This window comes from Mustela lutreola, chromosome X (assembly GCF_030435805.1).
Source record: "Mustela lutreola isolate mMusLut2 chromosome X, mMusLut2.pri, whole genome shotgun sequence".
NCBI classification, from domain to species: domain Eukaryota; kingdom Metazoa; phylum Chordata; class Mammalia; order Carnivora; family Mustelidae; genus Mustela; species Mustela lutreola.
This window is the reverse complement of record NC_081308.1, coordinates 28,608,915-28,625,631: the sequence shown is the minus strand read 5'-3', so window position 1 is coordinate 28,625,631 and position 16,717 is coordinate 28,608,915. Positions and strand designations below refer to the sequence as shown.

Here is a 16,717-nt window from a genome sequence, read left to right as displayed (position 1 = left end):
TGGACAGGACTGGAAGAGATTATGCTGAGTGAAATAAATCAAGCAGAGAAAGTCAATTATCATATGGTTTCACTTACTTGTGGAACATAAGGAATGACATGAAGGACATTAGGAGAAGGAAAGGAAAAGTGAATTGGGGGAAATCGGAGGAGGAGATAAAGCACAAGAGACTGGACTCCAAGTTTGTATTTTTTAATGGATAAAATGCCAAATTACATATGGATTGAGATGACATGTAAAACAGCTCTGTGAACAATAAAACACTAATAAATGATATATATTGTATAATAATAAAGCCAGTTATATTAATATTTACCATGTTAAAACAAATGTTATATAGCAAAATAAAACAAGCAGGTAATTCATTAAAGGTATATTTTTCTTATATTAAAAGTGAAAGAAGTGAAAAAGAAGACCTAGTGATATTTGTATGACAAAATTCACTTTCAGTGCTGTTGACACAATAGGTACATACTCTTCTGCACATAATTTCAGGGTTTCCCTCCCACCTTCAAGCCTACCTAAAAATTACTCTTTGTACATATAATCGAAACCCATAAAAATATTGCATTACTACCTACTTTTCACTGAAAAGTACGTGGAACATATCTCTTCAGGTATCTTCCTATTCAACTTTTGGTGAAGATGGTTGGGCATGTTTTACAACTTTTAAATGTGTGCTTTCAAATGACTCATTTACTCTCCCATATCTGACAGGATTTGCATGCACATGTAGGGAAAAATTACTGGAATTGCAAATAATATTATTAACACAGGAAAATGTGTATCTCTCATTGAGAAATAAATGTATTGGCAAGTCTTCCTACAACAAGTCCATGAAAACGGTTAAAAATTGACCATTTGAAATGTTCTGTTTATGTATTTCATTATTATCAAAGGATAGTATTGAATTTAGGGAAGTATATTCACAAAAGGCTAGATTAGTTTCAGAAGCTATTACTATATATTTTTATTGATTCATACTGTCACCAAAGAAAAAACCTCCATACGGTAGCTATGAATTATCTTGTACTGGATGGGTAATCCTGATATTTGCCCACATGCAGTGTAGTTTGTGGACCCACACAATTAAATAAGAAGAAAAGTATTTTGTGATGCTAAATAAAATTTTCTCATCTAGGAGAACAGTTTTAGGTTTCTTATTTATCCACTCTTATTTCATATCACTTAAGAGTATCCACTTATAGAATAATAATTTGCTTTACTGATAAACACATTTTCTTAGTACATGGATACATTTGTCATAGAAAATGATTCTTTACTATGGATCATCCTTTTTCAGGAAAAGCAGTCAAGATTTACTGCTGAAAAAGAATCCAAGACCAAATGAGGTTATTTTGTTGGGACATTTCTATAAGGGTTCTTTTGACCCAATGTAAATAAAATATAAAACCTCTCCATTTTAAGTCTCAGATGCACTCATTTATTGAACATTAATTAATATGATTGCATTTACAGTAATTTAAAGGTACCCTTTGGCCTTTAAAAAAGGTTTTCAATGAATCAAGATTGATTATTTTTCTGCCCATTTAATTCCATAATAATTTACAACTTGAAAAAAAATAGAATTTTTAGAAGCATTAATTCTGTGAAGCTGTTTTCTTAATAATTTTCCACTGTAATCTATTGGTGAAAGAAGTCTTTGGAGATTTTCCCTCTGAGTATTTATATGTAATCTATGAAGGGTGTCATTTGCATTTTGATTTGAAATTTCCTGACTTTTGGATGAAAAGAGATACTAAAAATTGTAGAGTTGTAAGATGTCCTTCCTCTAAAGTGTTTGCGTATTTATTAAATATTTGCTGAAGTCTTAGTTTGTGCAGACAATGCTAGGTTCTGGGATACAAAACCATGTTCCTGATCATAAGGAAACCTCTCCTATAATGGGAGGTGGCTATGCAGGGGGGCCCATGTTAGAGTTGGCAGTATTGCAAAAGCAGGGAAAATCATTTCACGTGGTCTGTAAGAGGAAAAGCTCAGGAATAACTTTTCAGAAGAAATAACAGATAATAGGCTCTTCTGATTATGCTAGAGTATCTATTCACCATAGGAGGATAAGTAATATTTCCTTTATTCAGAAGAGACTACTTTTCTATAATGCCTTTATACAGTATTTGAATGAGCATAAATTTGACTGGATCAATTATTTTAGACATCTCATTTTTTTTAGTTTGGATGCCCAATACCAATATCACTTATGTTTAATTTCATTATTGATGAATTTAACACCACATATAAAATAACATTGATATGTAATAATTGAGAGTTATTTTTGTTGTAAAATGTGATATTCAGAATTCTTTCTTAACTCTTAAATCTTTCTTAAATTTTACATTATAGATGAAAGAGAAGATGTTCAAAAGAAAACATTCACAAAATGGATAAATGCACAGTTTTCTAAGGTAAGAATATTTTATTACTTCTAAGATATAAGGTAAGTGACTGATTTTCAAAATGAACTATGTACTGGTTAAATGTAAATGTCCATATTGTTTTTCTCTTCGTGTCATTGTTTTAGCTGTGCAAGTTCGGAAACGTTACGCTGACTTTTAATTAAGGAAGCAGCAGTAGAATACACATAAAGAGAAATTATTGAATTAGATAAAATATATCTTTGAATCTTAGTGATAAGATTAATTACATCAGTCATCCAAGGATTGTAACTGCAATTTTCCACCAAGTAGCTAGTATATGTTACACAGTAGCAGAAGACATAAGGGGATTTTTACTGTCTGAAAGTGATAATATTTTTGTCCTTCTTAGTCTTTCCTAGTTCAAGAAAAACTGATACAACTGCCTTGGGTCTATTTGGCCCCTATCACTTAGGGCACGTGTCAAATAATTTAAAATAAGAAGTTTATCCTCTTTTTCTGCAGGCATCAACCCATACTATTAACAATATTTATTTATTTTATACATGCAAATTAATTTATAATCCATAGACAGCACAACTCTGGATAATTATATGTGAACACAGAGTAAAATATTCTTACTTTGAAAACTAGCATTAAGAGTACCATGTAAAGAGCTTTATATACATTTTGAGGTTAGAAAGACTTGCATTTACATTTAATTAACTCTGAATTTCAGCAAATCAGTGCTTTGTGAACTATTTTTGTACAGTCATTTATACATGTACACATATATATTGGGTGTTTACCTGAAGAATCAACACCCAATGATTGAAATATAAAGCTAGTAAAATATGGTCCCTATATTCAAGCTTTAAGAGGAGCAAAAATGGCTGATAATGGTCATTTCATGTGATTGTGAGGATTAACAGGGTCAGGATATGTGAAGATTCCTACCACAATGCCTAAAAGTCTTAATATATGCAGATCACTTTCTCCATGGGTCTGTCTTGTTTTATAAAAGTTTTGATAATGAATCCAAAACAATCCACTGAGAGGTGCAGTATAAAAAGTGTTCCCATTACCATTATAAAAGGTTTTCAAGTATCACCCATTGTTTGTGGTATTTGATAGCAGAATTTTGCCAGGTAGTCTTTACCATGTTAGCAAGAAGTAAAGTTACTGAATTTTAACTAAGGAAATTTCATTTCTATTTACTTACTGAATTGACAATTAATGAATTGCTATTACAGAACTTTATTTTTTTTATTATGTTCAATTAGCCATTATGGAAGTTTAAATAATAAACTTAAAAAAAGGAATACTATTTTAAAAATCTCAACTTTTTTTGAACTAAGTGGATAGAAATAATAAAAAAAAGTTATAACACTACTGAAGGAGAAGAAATGAAAAATAAACTCAGAAGTATGCACAATTGGAATTTTTAATTTCAGAGTATGTTTACCTGATGGTTGTATATGCTTTAATTGCTAAATTTACTGGTCTCATTAAAATCTTCTTAATTTTGAAAGTTCAAAACAGTCAATAGATACAAGCTTTCAAACAAATATACGGACAAATCAGAATCATAAAGAGATCTTTTGAAATAATAAATGTGACATAATACTCTGAATCTTTGAATTAAATCAATGAGTTGTTTTAATAAGGTATGTAGATGAAACTGAGACAAACACTGCAAATTCTCATTCCCACAAATCTAAATAGGTCATTACTCTCTGTACATTGACATTTCAAGTATCATTTACCACAATTCACATTCTAATATACAAACCATAGTTTGATATGCTGTCTTCTTTGAATACATTGTTGGCACTGCCTTAGAGCAATTTTCCCCTATCTTTATGAGTGCCCATATTTTAAAGGCTGCAAAATAATTACATGCATGAGTGCATTGACTGTTTTTTCCTAAGTATCCTCTCCTCCAAACCCAACTTCTACTTCCTTCATTTATTTTATAAGTGTTCTCCCTCAGCCTATTAAAATTGGATCAGGAGAGTCACCGAAGTTTCATATTTGAACATATAGTAGATGACAGGAATAGAAATAAATGTTTATAAAGACAGGAAAATGTATTTAGAGATAAAATATATATATGTGTGTGTTGATTTTTCATTTAGAAAACCTTAAAATATATTTTCCATGTTATCTGATTCTTTTTCTAGTCAGGACTTCAAGTAATGACTGAGTTTTTGTATCTAATTTTGAGAATTAAGAAAAGGCCAATTGATTCAGTTTAAGCCCATTGATGATACCAAAAGATAAACATAGCACATATGTCACTTAGCACATATTTATTGTGTTATTACATGGTGTTCAGCACAATTCCAGGCCTGTAGGAGATACAGGATTAGTTGAAGTTGAATCTTCAGATCTCATGTAACCTACGTGTTTGGGGGATACTGGATTATTGCTAAATGGAGTAGCAGAATGGGCAGTGGTGAGAGATAGCAGTACTGCAGGCTAGAATGAATCTGAAAACCTTTATGAAGAAAGTTGTACCTGATAGACTCTAAAAGAAGGATCATCAAAGAGAAAAACACTCTTCACTGAGATAATTGGAAACCACTGAAAGCAGGAATATGTTTTCTTTGTAACCCCAATGATCAGTACCAGTGTACTAACTAAATATACTAAATGCATTTTGGACAATAGTACAGAAATTAAGTATCTGCTAAGTTTAAGGAAAAAGGAAAAATTCTAAATGAAAAAGAATGTGTTGAAGAGGACTTTAAAAAGAAAAAGCAGTGACAAATTATCATTGGTGTGGTAAATTAGAGTAACACACAAAAAATAATAAAAATCAATAGGATGATTTAAAGTGTTTAACAGTGAGGCTCACACATTCATTTGTATAATGTTTGTAAAATAAAAAGAGACTACAAAGTAGTTCCCTATTATTATGTAAAATTATATAAGGAATACTTAAGGAAGAAAATATGATTAAAGAAAGTCTTATCATTTTGTGTCAATTGAAGCCAAATGTACCTTTGTAGTAAATCCAACTGATTTCTCACTTTCCTAGTACCGTTTTAAAATAGACCCTGTCTCTTCTTCAAAATAGGTCTTCTACTAACATTCAATTCCAAAAATTTTTACTAGAACATGATTTATCACATCTATTCTATAAAGATAAGCAAACATTATTTTCCTCCACATAAACACAAAGCCATTGTTAGGTAAGATTAATTCAAGGTAAATATTCTATTCGTGTAATTTGTAGATCTTTTATAATCCTAAAACTGTTTACTGTTTATGACATATATAATTCACATAATAAGAATTACACAGGTTCATTCACACAAGCTTATTTAAGGAAAGTACACTTTAAATTATGACCAAAAATAATCTTTTCATAAAACTTGCTTGATGTTTGTGTTGGAGAAAAAGCAATCTGTAGGGGAAAATATTTACTACTAGATCAATTGAAAGATTTAAACCATCTCCCAGTGAGTTATATGCCAGTTTTGATCCTACATTGGATTTAGTGATTATCTTTATTTCTATCCTCTGAATACACTTTTCTGTATGATCCTTCCAAAAGGAGTAGACAACTTGATATTTTATTTAAATGAAGTAGAAATATGTAATTAGTTTTATCTATGAACTTCACAAGGGCCTATGATATGATAATGCATTTATGTCTTCATTGCTACAACAATACATATTTATAACTAAAAAGCCAGATTTTACCCTCTTGGGATAATGATAGCACAAGGCAGAATTAACTGGTATAACAAACTTTTCCCAAGAATTTATTATTATTTATATCCTAGCCAGCATGATAAGCCTGATGTCATGCAAATTAACACCAAAATTGTGAATCAGTAAACCAGGCTTCTTTACACAGCTCTCTATCATGAAGCCTTTGAGGAAATAATTATATTCGCACTTGAATTCACTTTGGAAAGAAAGGTAAACATAAAATAAAAAATTCTTTGAGTCTTGTTTTCCTTATATGTCCATGTCTACTTTGTAAGAAAACATATACTAAAAGGGATTTGTAAATATTAATACATAAACATAAAATATTGCCATTTTTTTTTTTTTTGCTGTGTAGTATATTTTCTGAATTGAAGGAATTCTATATAGAAACTTTTCCTTGATGCCTGCTCACGTCTTTTTGGTTTTGGCTACTTTCTTTGGATGGAAGAAGGAAGATAGAACATTTATTTATGTTTTATTATCCTGCTACACTCTGTATGCCAATCCATGCCGTTAACACATACATATGCACAAACAGGCATGGACACACACTCAGTTTAAAATGAATCAAACGGTTTCATTATGCAAAAGGAAGATAATGAGACTTAGAAACAAGTGAAAGAGGTGACAGTATATGTATATTTCCTCTGTGTCAATTTGAAACTTATATATAACTAACAAATTTATATAGGACTGTTACTCAAAGGGCTTGATTTAACAGAGGTGATAGATTAGAAATATTGTGTCATGGGAGGGTCATCATAGATATAAAGTCATCGTTATGCCCCTGGCTTCCTGTTTCTCCCTACTAATTGATTCCAGAAAGAATTAGATTACTATAGAAGATGAAGGGCAATGCACTATATCTCTGATCATGATAAGCAGCTATTGGGAAGAAAATTTTCCTTTGCCCTTCAATGTTCTTCTGGCTGGTCTAAGAATTAAATTGATATGAGACAGATTAACAAGAGAAAAAAACCAAAGGTAAATTACATGCACAAGGAAGACCAATGATAAAATGGATATCCAAAGAAATAACCAAGGCCTGCAGCTTTTATACATTTTAGACAAAGGAAATGACAGGATAAAGAAAAACCTATGTTTGGTAGTTTCAAATGGTAAGGAATTCTACAGAATTTGGGCTAGAGTAATAAGTCAGTAAAAGCAACAAAGTTTGTTTATACAACCTCTTGTTTTGTATGGCTTCTTTAGCCCTGAATTCCCTGTCTCTTATGGTAAGAGCATCTCTTTATCTCTTGGTACAAGGAAGATATCTTTTACATGAGAGATTTATTTTCTGCTTTCAGGGAACAAAGGAAGGTCAGAGTATTCTTGCTCTGACATTTTCTTAAGTAGCTTTAATTCAAAATAACTATATGCTACTGTGGTATATCTTGGGGAAGCCTTTCTTGAGCACCAACAAGACCCATACAAGGCTTTGGTAAGAGTTGACTTATTGGGTACAGTTGTTTTGGTGAAGTAAATATCAGTACAGAAAACTATAGACATCCTCATTTCAGAAATTTTGAAGATTAGTAACTTTTATTCCTATATATTCTCCTATTAATTACCCTATTGAATTATATTTTTATGGTTATTTGCTCCAGTAACCTCATGAAATAGTATTCAAGATGAGCTAAATATGAGTGTAGATAGCTTGCTTATGGTAAATGGAAGATATGAAGCTGGGACCCAAGAAATCAGACTCTAAAACCCATAACATTTCTATATCCGTTACTATTGTGACAGATAATCCATCTACCAAGTGCTGCATTTTTCTTAGGATTCATCCCCAAAATGCTAAGTTTTATGAGAAATGGTAAGGGGATTTGAGGACATTGAAAACTTGAGAATGGAAAGTGATTAATGCTCGCAATACCAACAGATGCCTTATAATCTACCTTAAATATTTAGTAACATGAAAACTCAACCATTGTTGAGAAAGGTTTTTAATTGAGTTTTTCCACATGATTTCTAATACATTAAATGGTAATACATGCACATGCTGAGTTTTGGTGAGTGACATAATCTAGTTATAAATATAATTATCTAAATTGTGAGTATTTTTACTTGTTATTATTAATTTTTATTTTTGTTAATCACAAATTATCATGTATAAGAGAGAATTTAAACATTTATTTAAATAATTTTGTGAGAAATATGAACTATTGCCCTACTGGCATCGTGGACTCCTTAACATGTATGTTAAGATGACTTCTAGAATGATGTGTCTGTGTTTGTAATTTAGATAATTATGCTAATGGTCTAATCCACAGAGAACCATTCCATTGAATGCTTTCTTGAATCTAATCTTTGCAAAGTTCCTAAGTAACAAAGAATATCATTTAGTTAGTGAAAGGAAAATTGGATTGTGATAGGTCTCACTATTTTTAATGAAAGACAAATAATTTATTGTTTACTTTGCAGATCTTTCTTAGAAATATGTACTTGATTAACTCACTTACTGTGCTCTAATAACTCTAGGTAGTTTTAAAAAGTACACATGTTTTGTTCCTTAAGCTACTGTATTCTGAAATACCTTAGGAGAAAATTGGAATTATTGATTGCTCTACCTATATAGTATAGAATGGTCTTAGTGGCAAGCATATTTAGCCAGAAAATTTAAGTATTTACCAATGAGAATGATTCTTCCTAGGGAAAAAATATCTGTAGCTGATAGGCAAATGTATTAGTTACCTGATTTATTCTGTCTTAGGGCTTATCATAACTTTCTAGCAAGACAACATATATTGAATTTTTTTATTTATTTTCATTTCAGGAAGAATAGTTGGCACTCTGGTACCATCCCACCAGAGATATATGGTTGCTAAAATAACCTTCCAAGATTCAACAAATATCTATTGAGTGCCAGCTATGTGACAAGCAAGCATAGTATTGTACACTGTAAGAGGCACAACACAACATAGTTTTTCTTCCCTAAAAGATTATCATTTTAGGGAAGAAACAATTATGTAAACTAATAAATATGGCCTTGAATATAATACAGGTGTCATGGCAACAGAAGAAAGAATGACTATTTGCTTAGAGAGGATGACAGCTTTTTGAAAAGAGGTGACATTTAATCTGAAGTTGTTCACACAACAACAAATTAGAGGCAGATAAAGGCATCATGAATTACATGTAGAAATATGGAACAGTTGAGAAAGCTTGGCCTATCAGGTGGTGAGTGGCCAAAGAGATCTGTGTGAGGGCAGAATGGAGGATGTGAGAGAACATGAAGCCATTCCTGAATAATTGCATTGTTGCTGGGGCTGGTTGGTCCAACAATGAGATATTGGTTTAATCATGTTTATATTCAACCTCTGGTTGAAAAATGTTTACTTCTAAAACAATAGCCAATGATACAGCAATTAGACGGCCCTACAACCACTAATCCTTCCTGCAAAATTGAATATGAAGCCTACGCTTTACACTTAGAGAATAGACATGTGGATCTAAAATGAAGATTCAAGTGGGTTACATTTTTTGTTAGTTGTTTGATATCATGTACTCATTAGCATACTGCATCAGATCACCTAAACAGATTGCTGGGACTCATAGCTAGAGTTTCTGATTCCACAGGTCTAGCAGGGGAGCCCAGGAACTTGGAGGTTCCCAGTTAGAACTTGATCTTATTATTAAAATTTTCTACAGCTATTATGTCTGGCGGTGAATAAATATTTTGAATATTATGTCTATGCATTAAGTTCTTGTACTTCATTTAAAAAGTCATTTATATTTAAGGAAACATGTTTTGACAGAAATGCACAGAAAGTCTACATTAATTAATTTATGATTTATTGAACATGTATTACAGATTATGTGCTCTAGATTTTTAAACATGGCAGTGGAAAGAAAAATGTCCCTTTAATCATAAGGCCCTGTGATCCAGATGTGTGAAACTGAACAAGGAAACATTTAGCAAACTCTTCGACATTCTCTGTACTTATTTGTCAACTTGTTTTCTCTCTCTGAAACTTAGAATATAGAATTTCAAATAGTAATGGTTGCTAAGATGAATAAGGTGGATGCTATTATGTGCAATGGATTGTGAGAAAACCTCTCTAAAGGGAGATTTAAGAAGGCTGAGGGAAGAGATACAAAACTCCAGGCAGAAAGAACATGTACAGAAGTCCTGCTGAAGGATTTTGTGTTCCAGGGACAGCAGGGTCCCTAGTTTAGAGTGGCTGGGGATGAGTACTATGAATTACAGGTGAAACAGTACTGTGGCAGGACAAATTAGGTAGAAACTACTGACCACCGTAAAGGCTTTGGCTTCCTGGTAGGTTAGGAGACTGAGTGTTTTCAGGTGTGACTGGAAGCAATGTAACTTATAATCTAGGTTGTAAAAGTAGAGTTTGAGAGGTGAACTAGAGGACAGTGTCATAATCCAGGTTGGGTGTGTGGGGGGGTGGATTCTAGAACCAGGTTGGTTGCCATGGACCTGAAGGAAAATGGCTATAGTTTGAAAAGTACAGATAACAAAATTTACAGATGAAGTGCATATGGAGACTGAGAGAGTGAAGAAAAACAGTTTTAAAACAAAAGTTTAAACAGTTTTAACCTGAACATGAAACAGGATGGGATGGCTATTTATGGGGGGTAAGAAAGACTATTGGGGGTGCCTGGGTGGCTCGGTGGGTTAAAGCCTCTGCCTTCGGCTCGGGTCATGATCTCAGGGTCCTGGGATCGAGCCCCGCATGGAGCTCTCTGCTTGGCAGGGAGCCTGCTCCCCCCTCTCTGTGCCTGCCTCTCTTCCTACTTGTCATCTCTGTCTGTCAAATAAATAAATAAAATAAAATCTTTAAAAAAAAAAAAAAGAAAGAAAGAAAGACTATTGAAGGAAAGGATTTGGTAGGAAAGTACAGGTAAATCTCCCATGAGAATTTATGGAAAAGGATTTCATTTCAGTATATTATCATGGAAAGAGTATGCAGGGGTGCCTGGGTGGCTAAGTCAGTTAAGTAGCAGATTATTGCTTTTGACTCGGGTTATGATCTCTGGGTCCTGGGACTGAGCGCTGTGTGAGGCTCTGCACTCAGATGGGAGTCTGCTTGCGGTTTTTCTCTCCCTCTCTCTGTTCCTCTTCACCGTGCCCCCAACTCCCATGCTCTATCTAAAATAAATAAATAAATCTTTAAAAAATATATTTATTTTCAGTTCCTGAAATTACCTTTAAGGTCAAAATTTAAAAGTTATCTTAACTTTTAAGAAAAAAATTTAAGAGACAATACAAAGTCCCTTCATCACTATGTGTATGTGCATGCATGTGCACATGCATCTGCTTGTGAGAGAGAAAGGGATGTCTGTGTAATTAAATGCTTGTACATTGGAGTTGACCTGATCTTTGTGTCTCTCATGATCTAGGTTGGATGGCCAGAAATCATTGGAAATAAGCTTGATTTACCAATAGTTTCCTTCTTCATAGCATTTACTAGGTAAAAGCTATGTCAAATACATTATAATTATTGTTTACATATATTTCACATCTATTAAATGAGGTCCTTGAGGGTCTGAACTTCGACTCAATCATCCCTGTATACTCAGCCTAGGGTATAAACCCTGATGTACAATGATATTCAATAAATATTTACTGAATGAATGGAATGAATGGAAATAAGGAAAGGGGAAAGGGAGAGAGGAATTGAAATCAAAGTTGGTCATCCTGCCACTATCTCAGTCCTTTCTTCTGTGAACACTTTCTCCTTCATGTTCTTTCATGTCTTCAAATATCATTTCTATCCAGGGCTTAACACTGGGCTTGATGCTTTGGAAGCACTCAGGAACTGATTTTTTGAGGATACAAATTCCAAATCTGTATTTGTAACACTGAGTTCAAGATCTACACTTAGATTTCTAAGTGCTTCCTGAACCAATCCACCAAGCCATGATGGAGTCCTGATAGGAGGCAAAGATGATATAAATGAAGATCTAGTTAGATAGACTGAAACAACAATGGTTTGTTAATGATTGGAAAAGGGAAACAAAGAAGGCATCTGATGGACTCAAGATACTATCTCATGACACTAGACAGATAGAGGTAACTTATATTGGGAGATGAATTGAGAAAGAAAGATGAGAGAGGTATGTTTGGTGGCTCTTGATCCCTTCGCTGTTACATATTCAAATATTTGGTTTAATTTGGTTGTGAGGCATTCAGGAAATCAGTATGAGGGCAAATACTGGATTCAGTAGCCTGAATTTTAATTCCCAATTCACCACTTAGTGTGCGTGAACTTAAGTGAATTACTAAATGTTCATAAGCCTCAACTTCCCCATCAAATATTTATTTAAAAGATTAAAAGATGTTCTGCATGCAAAACACATAGAATTATACCTGGCATGTTGTAAGCACTCAATTAGTATTGGCTATTATCATTAATATTCTTTTAAGAACGAGAGGAATTTATCCCTCTGAGAAGCTTAAGGCTGGTGTTCATCTGACAGACTTTTATTTTGCTGAGTGGGGTATGGGAGCTGATGGATTTTGGTTATATAATGTTTACTTAATGGGGATTGGGAATTTGAATGGATTTAACTTACAATATATATTACAAAGTATATATATATTGCATAGCTTAATGATTTTGTTAGGGCTCGTGACTAGAGAAATAGATGAGGCACATCAATTAGAGCACTGGGGGCCATGGATAGCAGCAATATTTACAGTGTAAGTCAAAGAAAAAGATACAAAGAAGGGCAGAAAGCATCAAGAAGATGGTGTGACTATCATTGTCAGATATCCTAGGAGTTAGAATTAAGATGAGAACTCAAGACTGTTACTCCTACCACCCTCTAGAATGCTTGTCCATAACCCTCTTAACACAACTACTCCCTAGAGACCTCTCTCTACTTCTCTTTGATGTTTAACCCCTAGCATTGTAGATCCTGTATCATAATCTTCCTTGCTTTGCTCTCTTGTTTTTAGTAAAGGATAACCTCCTACAGCTTCCTAAGACAGGACTTAGGGAGATAAGTTTTTTGATCTATGTTGTAAAATATATTTAATGCTGCTCTTTATTTTTTTTCGGGGTTACCATATATATATTTTTTTATTAACATATATTTTTATCCCCAGGGGTACAGGTCTGTGAATCACCAGGTTTACACACTTCACAGCACTCACCAAAGCACATACCCTCCCCAATGTCCATAATCCCCCCCCTTCTCCCAAACCCCCTCCCCCCAGCAACCCTCAGTTTGTTTTGTGAGATTGAGTCACTTATGGTTTGTCTCCCTCCCAATCCCATCTTGTTTCATTTATTCTTCTCATACCCACTTAAGCCCCCATGTTGCATCACCACTTCCTCATATCAGGGAGATCATATGATAGTTGTCTTTCTCCGCTTGACTTATTTCGCTAAGCATGATACGCTCTAGTTCCATCCATGTTGTCGCAAATGGCAAGATTTCATTTCTTTTGATGGCTGCATAGTATTAGATTGTGTATATATACCACATCTTCTTGATCCATTCATCTGTTGATGGACATCTAGGTTCTTTCCATAGTTTGGCTATTGTGGACATTGCTGCTATAAACATTCGGGTACACGTGCCCCTTTGGATCACTACGTTTGTATCTTTAGGGTAAATACCCAATAGTGCAATTGCTGGGTCATAGGGCAGTTCTATTTTCAACATTTTGAGGAACCTCCATGCTGTTTTCCAGAGTAGCTGCACCAGCTTGCATTCCCACCAACAGTGTAGGAGTGTTCCCCTTTCTCCGCATCCTCGCCAGCATCTATCATTTCCTGACATGTTGATTTTAGCCATTCTGACTGGTGTGAGGTGATATCACATTGTGGTTTTGATTTGTATTTCCCTGATGCCGAGTGATATGGAGCACTTTTTCATGTGTCTGTTGGCCATCTGGATGTCTTCTTTGCAGAAATGTCTGTTCATGTCCTCTGCCCATTTCTTGATTGGATTATTTGTTCTTTGGGTGTTGAGTTTGCTAAGTTCTTTATAGATTCTGGACACTAGTCCTTTATCTGATATCTCGTTTGCAAATATCTTCTCCCATTCTGTCAGTTGTCTTTTGATTTTGTTAACTGTTTCTTTTGCTGTGCAAAAGCTTTTGATCTTGATGAAATCCCAATAGTTCATTTTTGCCCTTGCTTCCCTTGCCTTTGGCGTTGTTCCTAGGAAGATGTTGCTGCGGCTGAGGTCAAAGAGGTTGCTGCCTGTGTTCTCCTCAAGTATTTTGATGGATTCCTTTCGCACATTGAGGTCCTTCATCCATTTTGAGTCTATTTTTGTGTGTGGTGTAAGGAAATGGTCCAATTTCATTTTTCTGCATGTGGCTGTCCAATTTTCCCAGCACCATTTATTGAAGAGGCTGTCTTTTTTACATTGGACATTCTTTCCTGCTTTGTCAAAGATTAGTTGACCATAGAGTTGAGGGTCTATTTCTGGGCTCTCTATTCTGTTCCATTGATCTATGTGTCTGTTTTTGTGCCAGTACCATGCTGTCTTGATGATGACAGCTTTGTAATAGAGCTTGAAGTCCGGAATTGTGATGCCACCAACGTTGGCTTTCTTTTTCAATATCCCTTTGGCTATTCGAGGTCTTTTCTGGTTCCATATAAATTTTAGAATTATTTGTTCCATTTCTTTGAAAAAGATGGATGGTACTTTGATAGGAATTGCATTAAATGTGTAGATTGCTTTAGGTAGCATAGACATTTTCACAATATTTATTCTTCCAATCCAGGAGCATGGAACATTTTTCCATTTCTTTGTGTCTTCCTCAGTTTCTTCCAAACTCATTTTATGAGGCCAGCATCACCTTGATCCCCAAACCAGACAAGGATCCCACCAAAAAAAAGAGAGCTATAGACCAATATCCTTGATGAACACAGATGCGAAAATACTCAACAAAATACTAGCCAATAGGATTCAACAGTACATTAAAAAGATTATTCACCACGACCAAGTGGGATTTATTCCAGGGCTGCAAGGTTGGTTCAACATCCACAAATCAGTCAATGTGATACAACACATCAATAAAAGAAAGAACAAGAACCATATGATACTCTCAATAGATGCTGAAAAAGCATTTGACAAAGTACAGCATCCCTTCCTGATCAAAACTCTTCAAAGTATAGGGATAGAGGGCACATACCTCAATATCACCAAAGCCATCTATGAAAAACCCACCGCAAATATCAATCTCCATGGAGAAAAACTGAAAGCTTTTCTGCTAAGGTCAGGAACACGGCAGGGATGTCCATTATCACCACTGCTATTCAATGAAGTACTAGAGGTCCTAGCCTCAGCAATCAGACAACAAAAGGAAATAAAGGCATCCAAATCGGCAAAGAAGAAGTCAAATTATCACTCTTTGCAGATGATATGATACTATATGTGGAAAACCCAAAAGACTCCACTCCAAAACTGCTAGAACTTATACAGGAATTCAGTAAAGTGTCAGGATATAAAATCAATGCACAGAAATCAGTTGCATTTCTCTACACCAACAGCAAGACAGAAGAAAGAGAAATTAAGGAGTCAATCCCATTTACAATTGCACCCAAAACCATAAGATACCTAGGAATAAACCTAACCAAAGAGACACAGAATCTATACTCAGAAAACTATAAAGTACTCATGCTACTCTTCTTTTTTGATCATTTTTTTTAATATCCTCATGATCTTGTTTCAGAAAATGCAGCCACTCATGGGGAGGGAAAAAGGGCTAGAGGTTGAATTAGTTATCAATGACCAGTGATTTAATCAACCATACCACCCCTCAGCTCACAAGGTTGGTTTTCCCCCTCCCCAAATAGTTCCTATCCTTACATTGCCCAAAGACTTTCCTAAAGTCACCTTATTAACATAACCAAAGACATCTTTATCACTTAGGAAATTCCTAGGATAAAGAACAAGTATATATTCCTTATTATAAATCATAATATCTCGGGGCGCCTGGGTGGCTCAGTGGGTTAAGCCGCTGCCTTCGGCTCAGGTCATGATCTCAGGTCCTGGGATCGAGTCCTGTGTCGGGCTCTCTGCTCAGCAGGGAGCCTGCTTCCTCCTCGATTGCTCTCTGACTGCCTCTTTGCCTACTTGTAATCTCTCTCTGTCAAATAAATAAATAAAATATTTAAAAAAATAAAAATAATAAATAAATAAATAAATAAATAAATAAATCATAATATCTCACTAGCACTCAGATGTTCCTTGCTAAGTATCATTCCACATTAAAAGTAACCACAACTCATTAGAACATTTTATTCCTGATCCTCAGCTGGTCATATGAGTGAGCCTGAGAACTTTGGTTTTGTCATAAAGCAAGGAAGTGCTTCCCCAAATTTGGAGCATCTTGAGTTTGCTCCATTTTCTTCTCCTGCTCTCTTTATGCTTGTAGATGTATGCTTTTTTAAAAATTTTTCTTTCCCTCTCATTTTATAGACAGACTTTGGATATTTTTTAAAATATATTTACACATTCATACTAATGTATTTTCCTGATCTTATAGGAGAAATATATACATTTAGTAACAATGAATGTTGTCTGAGTTTTTCTCTAATGGTCTTTTCAGGAATCTGGAGCATTGTTTATTACCACAAAGGGTGGGAATGTTTGATGTCACTATGCCAATTTTCAAGAAAAATTGCTTT

General features: G+C 34.3%; 1 protein-coding gene across 7 annotated transcripts in view; it reads left to right on the top strand.

Annotated features, from left to right (window-relative positions):
• Positions 1–16,717, top strand: part of DMD (dystrophin) — a 2,248,143-nt gene that overhangs the window by 328,711 nt on the left and 1,902,715 nt on the right. For all 7 annotated transcript variants that reach the window (XM_059157899.1, XM_059157902.1, XM_059157904.1 and 4 more), the window contains exon 2: positions 2,362–2,423. In XM_059157899.1, the coding sequence (XP_059013882.1) occupies positions 2,362–2,423 (62 nt within the window). The remainder of the gene's footprint in view (positions 1–2,361; positions 2,424–16,717) is intronic.